Here is a 12,996-nt window from a genome sequence, read left to right on the forward strand (position 1 = left end):
TGCCGGCGGCTATTTTTAGGGGCCGTGGCTGTTTTGAAAAGGTCCCTGGGTTGTGCTCAGTTTCTCAGCTGTGACAGACTTGCTGCGGTGACACGGGACAGCAGTGGCGGGGACCACCGGCTGTGGGAACCCTAGACTATGTGCCACGTTTCTGAAAATCTAAAATTACTCTAAAATAAAACGTTTATTAAAAAACATGCAATCTCACCAGTAGACCAATTAAATGAAAATAAACAAGATTCCTGCCCGCCAAAAACAGTCCTTTTAGAGAAATAACCTCAGATGGTTCCCAATGGAGCAGGCCGTGGGGGGCCGCGCGGGGCTCCTCCCGTCGGGCTGGAAAAGACCCGCGAGAAAAACGTCACCGGAGACGTGTTTCTGAGGCGGACCGGGGAGGGGACCACGCCTGCCAGGCCCGAGGCGTCCGCGTCCCACACACGGAGCAGGAGGGCAGCGCTGGTGGCGGGAGGCGGCCCCGAGGAGCGCAGCCGTCCCCACGTGGGGGACACCGCGCCCGCACGAGGACATCTCGGGACCCTCGGTTCCCAGTCCCGAAGGCGACGGTGACACGTCCTCCACGCCCACTGAGGGGGCACTGACCCTCGGCCCGCGCAGCCCGGACGCCCTCCGACGGTCCCTCCAGAACGTGCGCGGCGGGGGCCTGGCCCCGAGGAGGGGCCATCGAGGCCCTGGACGCGGGTCTCCCGGCCCTCGGGCGCGTCCCCGCCGGCCGCCCATCCGCACAGCGCGGCGGCGACACTCGCGCCCCCGGGGCTCCGGCCCCGCCGGCGGCCCCTCCGGTGCTCGGTCACCGGCGGTAGCGGTAGCGCTTGAAGTGGAACCAGAGCTGGAAGATGCCGTTGGCGAACTGGCAGCGGAAGCCGTGGCGGTGCGAGTACTCCCACTCGCGGTTGACGATCTTGAAGGCGATGTCCTCGTAGGGCGGCCCCGCGTGGAAGCGCAGCGTGGCGAAGTCCTTGTTGTCGGCGCACGCCTCCAGGAAGTACTCGGGCGTGGAGCGCTTGTCGATGAGGTCGGGGTAGAAGATGTTGAACTTGTAGCCCTGCACGATCTTGGGCGGCGGGTTGTCGAAGTCGTAGTGCGTCTGGTTGTACTTGTTCCACTCGAAGCCCGTGTGCACGCGGTTGAAGAAGCGCGGCTTGCGCGGCCGGTACTTGTCCGCCCACAGGTACGCCTTGCCCGTCAGCGGCATCTCCACGCTGAACTGCGCCTCGTCCTGGCCCATGCCCTCCTTGGCCCGCCGGAAGAAGATGTCCTCGGCGCTCTCGCTCGCGTCCCCTGCGGCCAGGAGGCGGGGCGCGGGCATCAGCGGACAGCAGCACCACGGAGCCTCTGTTTCCCCGCCCCGCCCCAGCGGCCAAGGCCCCGCCCCCAGCCCCGCCTCTCCCGCCAGCCGCGCCCCCAGTAGCCCCGCCCCCTGCAGCCCTGGCCCCGCCTCTCCCACCAAGGCCCCGCCCCCAGCCCCGCCTCTCCCGCCAGCGGCGCGCCCAGTAGCCCCGCCCCCAGTAGCCCCGGCCCCGCCTCTCCCACCTCCCGCCGCGCACCTGTGACCTGGAGCTGCTGGCGCGACAGCTGCAGGCGCTGCAGGTCCTCGTCGGGCTCCAGCACGTGCGCGTCCAGCGGCAGCTCGTGGGCCGTGAGCAGCCGCGGGCTGTACTTGCCGGCGTCGTAGTCGTCCAGGCTCTGCTGGATCAGGTCCTCCTCCATGAGCACGGCCTCCCCGTCCGCCTCGCCCTCCGCCCGCGCCGCCCCTTCTGCCTCGGGCTCCGCCGGGCCGCCCTCCGAGGAGGGTCCCGGCGGGGTGGCGGCCGGCTCCTCAGGCTCCAGGCTGCGGGGAGAGCGGGCAGGGCTGGGTGGGCAGGCGGCGGGCGAACGGGCGGGCCCCGGGTCCCTGCAGCGGTGGGTGGGAAGGGGGACCGGCGGGCCGGGGAGGGGGGCCTACCTGTGGCCGGGCGACGGCGGCTCCTGCTGGAGGATGGGGAACAGGGGCTCGCTCTCCACGCCCTGCTCCTGCTTCAGCTTGTACAGCTTCTGCCGTAGCACGTCCTGGTGCCGCTCCCGGAGCCTGGAAGGCAGGCGGCGGTCACCCACATGTGACACTCGACACTCCAGGGGAAGGGGCCCTGCCCCTAAGGCTTTCTCCTGATCCCCTCTGGCTGCAAGGCCGGGCCGGCCGAGAGGGCAGCAGGGGCCCCAGCCGGGGGTTGGCCAGCCCAGGGGCACGGTTTTGGCCATGAGGAAAGTGGGACGCGGGGTCAGAGAGCCCTGAGAACGGTCCCACGGGGGAGGGGCGGGTCCCTGTAGAAGGGCATGCACGTGCGGGCGTGACCCCACAGCCCAGCTGGGCTGGACCAGGCCCCAGGCAGGCGAGGAAGACGATAAATTTAGAGGCGGCTGCACGGGTCGTGGCGGGCGGGCAGGCGTGTTTACACAGCCAAGCACGCCGAGAATTTATACACAATGGGTGTGGGGCCTGCGGAAGGACGGCCCGGCTGGGCACACGCGGCCTTGAGGGGCTTCCTGCGCTGCCGGCTGACGCCAGGGGAAACACAGGGCCGGCGTGGTGACAGGACGAAGGCAGGCAGGCCCGCCGCGGGAGGAAAGCCCCGGGGCCCCGACTCCAGGTGGGGCCGGGAGCACCCCCGCCCGCGCGGCAGGCCCGGGGAGACCGAGGCTGAGCCCGCCCACCTGGCGCGCGCCGTGTGCGCGCGGAGCTGCTGCAGCAGGCTCTCCCAGTAGCCCATGTCCAGGTTGGGGCCGCCCGCGCGGATCTTGCCCTCGATGCCCTGGAAGATGAACTGCAGCTGGCTGTGCGTCTTGCCCTTGAAGACCGACTGCACGTCAGAGCTGACCGACGCGTTGACGCCCTCTCGCCGCTCGCCTGCGGGGGGGGGGCCGCTCAGTGCTGGCCGCCGGCCCGGGCCCCCCGTGCCGGTTCTCCTCCCCCGTCTCGGCCTCCCACCCGGGGGCCCGGCTTCTCCCTGGCTGCTGGCTCTCCCTGAGCCTGGCGACCGGCTGGGACGGATGTGACCCCCTGGGCCAGGGGGATGCCGCGTGGCATCTCTCAGCCCCTCCGAGGGTGAGCGTGACCCACAGATCAAGTCCGCGCACCTTGGCCTGGCGTGACCAGCCTGCACACCCCAACCACAGGGAGGAGCTGGGGGCGTTCATGTGCAGCCATACTCTCCAGAATTCACACCCTGCTCTGTTGGCCCCAGCCCGGTGGCCTTGGGCAAGTGGCTCCCCCTCTCTGGGCCTCAGTTTCCCCCTCTGTGAAGGCTGACAGGCCCACCACGCATGTGAGTGCCCAGCTGTGCCTGGCGTGAGGCCGCTCCCCACTGCAGCAGGAAGGGCTGCTCGTTTCCCAGGCTGCAGGAAGCCCTGACGCTGCCCTGAGACAAGAGACCACCTCTGTCCTGCAGGACAGTCTGTCCCAGCATCCGTCACGGCCGGGGGCCCAGAGACTCGTCCTTCCCTCTAGACTGAGAGGCCCCAAGGGGGGGCCCGATGCTACCTGACCCTGGTGCCTGGGCACACCAGCCTCCTGGTTGTTCATCAGACAACAACTTTCACTCCCACCCTGCCCCAGGGCCTTTGCACCTGCAGTGCTTTCCAGCAACATGTTCTTCCCGGTCCTAGACCCCACCCGTCCTCAGCGTTCGGCGAGAATGTCCCTTCTACTGGGAAGCCTTCTCCGACCAGCAAATTTCTGGACCCAGACACCTGATTCATGGCTTCCCAAGGGTGAGGGCCTCCTTGGGCTTCCGGCTGCTGCCCCCAGCACTGTGCTGGGCCCAAGGGGAGCTCAAGCCGCCGCTGCTGGGTGGACACAGGGCGGGCGCCCGGCTTGTGCTCCGTGCTCGAAAGCAGGCTTCGACAGCCCTACCGGTGCACAAAGGGTCAGAGCCACTCGACGGGGTTGGGAGGGGCCCGAGTCCCTGCAGCCAGCCAAGCCGGCCTGGCACCAGCATCGAGACTCAGCCCGTGCTGGGCACCGAGCAGCGCCCCGGGGCTGGTGGCCTGGCCTCAGTCTGTCAAGATGCAGATACAGCGCACGGCCAAAACTGAATTGGAGACAACCCCCAGGCCCGGCCAGGCGGGGCTGCATCCTGCTCTCACACAGCTGGACGGAGCCGTGTGACAACTCAAGCCCAGACAGATGGCCCGGTGGGAGCCCAGCCACTGGCTGAGGAGGCAGGTCCCAGTCTGCGCCGCCCGGACGCCCACCCACAGGCCGGCAGATCTGACCGGGGCGCTCGGGACAGTGTCGGGAGAGAAGGTGGCTGCGTGGGCACCAGCGAGGCCCCTGGGGAAGGGTAATGGGGGGCCCGCTGGGGAGGGACAGGGGTGTCCGGGGACCTGTTTCTATTGCACACCCAGTCAGAGAGAAAAAGAAAAAGCCCAACTTAATGTGAAAAATGAAGGCCCCGCTGTGGGGCTCCAGACAGACACTCATCTCTGAGGGCTCTTGGAGCCGCCTGGGCCCCCAGGGAGACAGTGGCAGAGGGGCGACCAACATGGCGAGGGGGGACGGGCCAAGAGAGAGCAGCGGGCGCCCGGGGGCCTCAGAGCGGCGGGGCCACTGCAGTGTCCTCTCACACTTCCCGGGCCGTAGGCGGGGTCGCCTGCTTCCGAAGGACAAGGCCCTTCGCCTGCCACCCAGGGAGCCGCATCTGGAGGCGCATTTCTGACGGCACAGCTCCCCTTCCTGTCCCTGAGGGCAGGAGGTGCCCCGCTGAGGACGAGGAACAGAGGGCCACTTCACCAACATCGATGCGCCTCCTGCCCCGGAGGAAGGAACCCGGCTGAGCGTGGGCCGAGCTCGAATGAGGATGCGCACACGCTCGGGGGACGGGACGGGAGGGGAGGGGAGGGTGTGTCCTTGGCCACCACGCAGCCGGCACTGAGGCCTAAGAGAGAGAGGGCAGTGAAGGACAGAGCTCCACGACAGGGACGTGAGGCTCACAGGAGTCAGATGTTGTCAAGCCAGAGGCTGAGAGCGGGACTGCTGTGGTCACACAACCGTGGTTCCTGCCAGGGCGATGCTGCCCCCAGGGGACCCTGGGGAGTGTCTGGGGACATCTGTGGCTGTCACACTGGGGGGTGCCCCTGCATCGAGTGGGTGGGGGCCAGGGATGCTGCTCGGCCCTCCACAGCACCCAGGATGGCCCCCCAGAGATGACCCGGCCCCGATGTCACGGTGCTGAGCACGAGAAATGTGTCCCAGAGGCCACCTCCCTCGTGATGGTGGGCACACCCTCACTCTGATGACAGGTCCACTGACAAGACACCGAGGACGACCAGCTCAAGGCAGCGCGTCCAGGGTCCTGCCCTCCCTCACGCAGATGGAGCCTCCAAGGGACAGGGAGGGACCCGGGCAGGAAGCCCTGCAGGCCCCCCGCCCTGCCGCCCCAGACTGAGGGACAGCCCCGTCCCCGGCCCCGTGGCGCTCGCTGCCCATGCTACCCTCTGATGGCTCCGAGGCCGAGTGGGCTGCGGAAACCAAGCCGGGGAAACTGAGGCGTGCACGGGGAGACCGGCCCAGGGGAGAATCTGGGGCTTCCCGTGGAGCCAGCGGGCCACGGCGCTCCCTCCAGACGCCCCCGTGTGGCCCTAGGGGCGCCCCCGCCCGGTTACCTGGCCCCTTGCCCGAGGCCTCCAGCTTGCGCAGCTTGGCGATCTCGTCCTCCGTGATGATGGTCATGTCCCGCCAGAAGTCAGCGTTCTTGCCCTGCTCGAGCTCCATGTACACCTGTGGGCGAGGCGTGCAGGGTGAGGGCAGAGGCGCGGCCCGGGGGCCGGGGGCGGGGGGTGACGGGCCGGGTGCTACCTGGATGTCCTCCAGCAGGTCCTCCATGTCGGCCACCGTGAGGCCGTTGAGGAAGGTGTATGGCTCGTGCATCTCCACGGCCAGGTCGTCGTCCTCAGCGCTGATATACTTGGCCAGCAGGTCGATGGGCTTGGCCCGCCCGTCCCGGATGCGGATCTTGGAGCTGCCGGGGAGCCGGGGGCAGCGTCAGAGCCGGGGGCACCCTCCCTCCTGAAGGCCCTGCCCTGGGGGCAACCGCCATGGGAGCTGGGGGAAGACCCAGCCTGTGGGGTCAGGGAAGGCTTCCTGGAAGAGGGGGCACCGGGCAGAGGAGCAGCTCGGGCGATGTGGGGCACAGGCCTGAGAGGGGCGGATGGGCGAGCGTGGGGTCTGCAGAGCGGCAGCGGGGAGTGGAGCCAGGGCAGAAAGGGCTGCTTCTCCCCGCCCAGCGGGCCATGCCGGGTGGACACAGGAGCCCGGCAGCCGTGCGCGCAGGGATGCGCCTCAGAGGCTGACTGGGTCCACAAGTGAGCCCGTGACCAGGGGCTCCAAGCCCGGGGGCCAGGTGCGGTGGTGGCAGCACGGCAGGGAGGGGCCGGAGCGGGCTCATGGGGCATGCACGTAGGCCTGGGCTCCAACACCACTGCGTGGCCCTGGCCACTCACAGCCCCCTGGGAGCCCCATTTCCTCTGTAAACGGGGCCGATGAGCGAACACGCTGGGAGCCGGGGTGGAGAGGGACGAGTGTGGCCCGTCCGGCCCGGCCAGGGCCCAGCGCATGCGACTCCACTCTGCTGCGAGGAGTGTGGCACATTCAGATGTCTCCTGGGTACCCGGCCCCATGGGGAGACGGGAGACCAGCCAGTGACAGGAGTGAGGAGGTAAGCACACGGGAAGCAGCGCAGAGAGGAGGGGCCGGCATCGGGGACGGGTGGGGAGGCTCCTGGGGGACCATGGGCAGCGGCAGGGGCAGCGGTTCCAGGCAGGGAACAGCAGGCACAAAGGCCCTGGGGCCGCCCCGCCTGCGCACGCACCGCAGCTTGGCCTGCTGGAGGTGGAAGTTGTCCTCCTGCTCCTCCCACGTCTTGAAGTGCTCCGCCTCCTTCTCCCGCTGCAGCAGCTCCAGCTCCTGCTCGCGCATTGCCTTCTCCCGCTCCCGCTCCAGCCGCAGCTGCTTCACCTGGGGGCGCACAGGCAGGGTGAGGGTGGGACGGCCGGACGACGGGGGGCTCACGCGGCCTGTCCTGTGCCCTCTTAAGCTGCGGGCTCCCCTGGGGTTGGGGGTGGGACTATAACCCAGGCCTGGCCTCAGCCCGCTGGCCCTGCACACAGGGATCAGTCCAGGGACGCCTGAGGCTTCCGACAGACCCTGGGGCAGGAGGAGCCTCTCTCTCCTGGAGACACAGCAGCTTGGAGCAGCTGGGGCCATTTCAGCCACCTGGAAGGGAGCATCTGAGTAAAGCCCAGAGGCCAGCAGAGCCGAGGTGGAGGGAGACAGGGGGCTGGAGCCACTGCCTGAGCCCCTAGATCCAACTGTGCCTGCAGCCAGCCTCCCCTGGACTTTCCATATAAGCCCAATAGTTCCTGCTTGACCTAAGTGAGGGTGAGCTGGCCCTGGGACCTCAGGAGGGAAGGCTTCCTGACATGCGTGGGCGGGCCAAGGGCACCCACCTTCTGCAGCTCCAGTCGATTGTCCTCCTGGATCCGCTTGTTCCGCTCCTTCAGCTCCTTCTCCTCCAGGTGGCTGATCCCCTTCTTTTCCAGGGCCTGGAAGGGTAACCACATGCCCGCTGAGCAGATGCCTCCCTCCGTCTGCCCTCCCCGGCACGCCCCCTAGGGAGCCTTCGACACACTCGTCTGGGAGCGGGACTGGGCCACAGCGCCTGTGCAGATGAGGAGCAGGGCTCAGGGAAGCGCCCCACCCCCGCCTTCCACTGAGACGCTGCCTTCAACGCCCCTGTCACCCCGACAAGACCCGCCACAGGGGCAGGGAGGCGGCTGCAGGGCGCAGAGAGCAGAGACTGAGCAAAGGGGCTTGGAAAGCACGGCCGCCCAGGCGCTGCGATGGGGCAACGGTGCCACAGTCACACACCCCTGGGGGCGCTGCGACCACCGCGAATGATCCTCCCGGTCTGTCTCCTCGCCTGATGGGGGCCGAGGCGCAGGGGCTCGGAGACCCTCGCACCCCAACCTCGCCTCATAATCGACGCCCGAGCCGGGGGCACCTCCCGACCGGCACCTCCCCCGGCTCCGAGGGGTGTTCAACGATCCCCCCGCACCTGGAAGATGTGTCTCCAGGGGACCTGGGGCTACCTGGCTCGGGGCCGCCCACTGGCGCCTCCTGCCCCCCACAGCTGTGCAGGACGGCCCGGTTCAAGTCCCAATCTGCCATCACACGTGTTCCTCCTCAACATCGTGACTGCCCACTCCGCCAGCCCAGCAGCCCCAAGGACAAGGGGACAAGATGCACGACAACGCCCAAACTGTGGCCTGTCTAGTGCCCTCCCCAGACTAGAGGCGGCAGAGGCCAGGCCCAGCCACAGCCCACGGCCGATCAGAGGAGGGGCCGACGACGCCTCCCGGGGGTGAACCCCCAGGCCGGGCGGCCCTGAGAGGGGCGTGGGGGACACGCCTGCACACCACGCTGTGCACGCTCGCTCCGCTGACACTTACCGAGCACCCACTGCATGCCAGGCCAGGGGACAGAGCTGGCCCGAGAGCTCGCCATCTGGCAGGGGTGACATATTGGGAATTAGGATGTGTGTTCAGGTGGCAACTCCGTGACTAGACCTTCTGGACCTGCTCATCTTATGCCGCGGCTGGGCCACAGCGTTCTCTCCTCTGCCCACCTGGCTCGTGTGCTCACTCACAGGCCATCTGCCCATAGGACTGCTACCCCCAGGGACGGCCCCTCTGTCTCTCTGCTCGTTGACACACATGCCCAGGGCCCACACGGGATGCAGCACCCAGCGGATGCACAACACACATTTGTTAGTGAAGTGCTAGGGAGGGAGGGGCCGGGCCTGGATAAAGAACGCCGGGGCTCAGGAGACAGGGGCCAGGAGGGGCTCTCAGAGGAGGGGCTGTGTCAGCCGAGATATGGAGGGCGAGACAGCAGCGGCCATGGGAAGAAGTGGGAGTGTTCCAGGCAGAGGAACAGCAAGTGCAAAGGCCCTGGGGTGGGATGGGCTTGGTGTGTTCAAGACAACGGCAACAACTGTGCCTGGAACACATGTGACGCCAAAGCTTCTGACTGTGCCCGCCTGCTTTCACCCTCCCCCACACTGATGGGCACTGTGCGGGGTGAACTGTGTCCTCCAGAAGGATATGTCCATGCCCCAGCCCTGGAGCCTGTGAATGGGCCTTATCTAGAAACAGGCTCTCTGCAGACGAAATTAGTTAAGACGAGGTCGTCCTGGAGTAGGCTGGGCCCTAAGCCACCGACTGGTGTCCTTACAAGAAAAGGGGAATGTGGACAGAGACACAGAGAGGAGAGGGCCACGTGACCACAGGCAGAGACGGGAGTGACGAGGGTACCAGCAGCCAGCAGGAGCTGAAGGAGGCAAGACAGGACCCTCCCCTGGAGCCTCCAGGAGAGCACGGCTCTGGCGACACCCTGACTTGGGACTTCTGGCTCCGGAACGTGAGAGAAAGCCTGTGGCTGGAAGCCATGAGCCCAGGGCCTGGCTGGCGGGTAAGGGATCAGTGTGAGTGCCATCTCGAGAATGAGGTGGTGGCTCGGAGGTGACCGGGCATCTATCCTTGGGGATCCCCTCCTGGGCCCGTGTCACGTTGGGAGGTAGGCTGGTTTTCTGGGCAAAGGGTGCCTGAAACTCTCCCCTGCAGGGGGCAGGGGATGCAGCACGAGGAGCTGGTGTGCGTGCGCATGCGCGTGTGCACACGCTCAACCCCTGACCTGGGAGTGTGCCCAGAGCCACGTGATGTCTCCTGAGACAGGAGCCGTGACGCGCACACAGCCAAAGTGACGGGGGAGGCGGAGGCCTTGCAGGCGCCCCGACACAGGCCACGGGCCTCAGGGCGCGCTCACCTTGCTCCAGATGAAGGTGCCCAGGAGGTTGTTGTCGCCGAAGGGGTTGTCGGTGTTGGTGTAGCCCATGTACTCCTCGCCCCAGCCCATCTTCTCCCGCTTCTTGCGCTCCTTGGCCTCCTTCTTGGCCAGCCGCCGCGCGCGCTTCTCCTCGGGCGTCTCGAAGGCCTTCCGCAGCTCCTCCTGCTGCTTCCGCTCCTCGCGCAGCCGCAGCCGCTCCTGCAGCCTCTGCTGCTGGCTCAGCGCCGCCGCCCGGGGGCTCTGCGCGCGCTCCGCCGAGGCCGAGCTGGACGCCGAGGAGCTGGGCGACCAGGAGCGCGTCCGCCGGCCGCGAGCCCACCGGCCCCGCTGCTGCTGCCGCTCGTCACCAGAGTCGGACTGAGAGGACCGGTCCTGCGAGTGCCACCGGGGTGGCGGGGGGCTGCGGCTCTGCCTCCCTCGCCGCGGCCACCGCTCCTCCTCCGAGTCCGACCTGCGGAGGAATCCACAAAGGGCTGCTCATTCATCCATGCGATTCGACACGGGTTCCTGAGCGCCTGCTGTGTTCCAGGCGCTGCTTCAGGTTCTGGGGACACAGCAGGGACCAAACCCTTGATGGTGCCTGCCTTTGTGGGGCTCACGTAAACAACGAAACACACACACAGTGTGACAGAGATGGAGCCACAAAGAACAGGACACAGCCTTAGGGCATGGAGAGGTCAGCGAGAACCTCTCTGAGGAGGCAACTCTGGAGGAAGCTACCGGGAGACGTGGGAAGAGCGATCCAGGCAGAGGGCACAGCAAGAGCAAAGGCCCTGGGGCAGGAAATCACTTGGCATGTTCAAGCAGCAGCGAGGAGGCTTGAGTGCCGGGAGCAGAGTGAGCGAGGCGGGCAGAAAGGGCGGGAAGGGGTGAGGGCACGGAGGCGGGCCGGGGCTGGTGTTGCTACAAGAACACGACCCAGACGACCCCTTTTGTCCAAGCTGTCAAAGAAGGACTTCCAGGAGAAGGTGGCGTTTAAATGGTCCTAGAGGACGGGTGGGAGTGAACTGGAGTAAGACTGGCAGGAACAGAGCCGGGGAAGGGCAGCGAAGGGAGGGAACAGAATGTGTGAGCCCTCAAAATAGATTCTTTAATGTTTGAGGGCCTCTGAATGTGTAGAGGACCAAACAAATCTGTCTTTATCTTGTTAAATGCTCCATCTCTTAAGCTCACGTCAAAAGTCCTACGCTGTGAATACCCATTACTTTGGAGTCCTTCAAAACAGGCTACAAAGTTGAGCAAGTTTTCATAAACGACATCGACTCTAATTACGGATCCAGGGCGGCTGCCTCTTGCGAATAATTCAAACAGCCGATGGAAAACATACAAAGATGATAATAACAAGACTACACGTGATCCAGTGCGAACACACCAACACCAGGGGCTTAAACCGGAGTCGGCAAACCCTTTTCTGCCAAGGGCCAGACCGACCGACCCACTCACTCAATTCTGCTGTCGTGACAAAGTGCAAAAGAAGCCACGGCCGGGACACGGACAAACAGGCACGGCCGTGTTCCAATAAGACTTCATGTCTGGACCGAAATTTGAATTTCGTACGACCGTGTCACCCCCTTGCTCAAAATCCCCCCACGGCTCCCCAGTTCCCTCCGTAGCCGCCAAACCCTTCAGCACGGTCCACAGGACTCTGCACGACCCCATCTCCTACTCTCCTCGCTGTCCCCCAACCACCGGGTGCCCGGCCCGGGGCGCCTCTCGCCGCCCGACGCCCCATTCTCCGGGAAGCCCTCCCTGACGAGCTCCGGGGTCTCCCGGCTCCCCGAGGGCAGGAGCCGGACCCCAACCTGCGCTCCCGGCTCCGCCGCCTCCGCCTGCGCCGCCCCTCGTCGTCCCGGCGCCGCCGGTTTCGCCGCCCATGGCTCCCGCTGCGACTTCGGCTCCGACTCCCGCTCCGGCTCCGCTGCCTTCGGCCCCTGCGACCCGCCGAGCGCGAGCGCGAGCGCGAGCGCGTATCCCGACCCATCGGCAGGGACGGTGGCGGCGGCGGCGCTGCTGACACAAATTGCTGGGGGTCTTGCGTCGGGGGTCCTTCCTCGCCCGCGGCGCGCGCCGGGCTGCCCCGTCCGCGCCTGAGCCTGGACATAAGAACCCGCGCCGCTGCCTTATCCAGCGGGGACTCCGACGCCCCAGAACCTCTCCTTCGCCCGCAAGCGAGGCCAGCCTGATGGACTCCGGCCGGACTGTAGCCTCCAGGATGGGAGACTCCTGGTTCAGGCAATGCTAGGGGCAGCCCCATGTGGGTCCTCGCGCCACAGGGCGCCCGAGGAGCTGTGGGCGGAGCAAAGTGCAAACCAGGAACTGCGAGTGGGGCGGGGCCTGGGGAGGCGGGACCAACAAGAAGAAGGCCCAGGGAGGAAGCGGAGCCGGCGTGGGCGGGGCCTAGGAGGCGGGGCCAACGGGAGGCGGGGCCCGGGCGGAGCCAATGGGAGGCGTGGTCGGGGCGGGGCCAACGGGAGGCGTGGTCCGGAGAGCGAGGTCTCTTGGCCAGTGTAGGCGGGGAAGCTCCAGCACCGCAGTAGGTTCGAGACCACACTGCTCAAGTGGGCGAGGGGTGGGAGCTGGGCTGGAGACTGAAAAGCCTTAGATGTTGGGCTGACCTATGAGTCACCATCATGGTATTTCAGGGGTTAAGCTTATTTAAGAAAAAGACTTGGCTAACTCCCTGAGTGGCCCATCGACCCATTTTATAGATGGGGAAACAGGCTCAGAGAGCGAAAGTCGCTTTTGACACCCGCCTCCCCGACCCCAAGGAGGCAGCGTGGAGCTGGTCCAGCTTCGTTCTGTGGGTGTTGGGGAGCCGCGGGAGGTATGAAGGAGGGGCTGGCTGTTAGGTGGGGTCCCCTTGGGGCTGGTGAAAAGGATGGACCACAGGGCACAGGCCTGGTGGCCTGGAGATCTGAAGGACTCAAGTCCTGCTCTGAGCTCCCCCAGCCCACCCCAGAGGATGGTACTCAATGTTTTAATTTAAGCTAACTCTTTAAATGTTTGTCTTAAAAAACAACTTCATACCCCACCCCAAATGCTGGCTTTGTATGCTCTGCTTCTGCTTGGCGCCAAGGCACAAGGTGGGGGTGGCGGCG

General features: G+C 66.4%; 1 protein-coding gene across 1 annotated transcript; it reads right to left on the minus strand.

Moving 5' to 3' along the window:
* Positions 1-165: 165 nt before the first annotated feature.
* Positions 166-11,966, minus strand: CACTIN (cactin, spliceosome C complex subunit). Its single transcript, NM_001434730.1, is given in 10 exon segments — positions 166-1,299; positions 1,566-1,849; positions 1,964-2,086; positions 2,710-2,902; positions 5,659-5,773; positions 5,852-6,014; positions 6,864-7,009; positions 7,501-7,596; positions 9,878-10,349; positions 11,701-11,966. Coding segments are annotated over 10 exon segments (2,262 nt in total). The 5' UTR covers positions 11,880-11,966; the 3' UTR covers positions 166-808.
* Between the last annotated feature and the right edge of the window lie 1,030 nt (positions 11,967-12,996).

This window comes from Equus caballus, chromosome 7 (assembly GCF_041296265.1).
Source record: "Equus caballus isolate H_3958 breed thoroughbred chromosome 7, TB-T2T, whole genome shotgun sequence".
Classification (NCBI taxonomy): domain Eukaryota; kingdom Metazoa; phylum Chordata; class Mammalia; order Perissodactyla; family Equidae; genus Equus; species Equus caballus.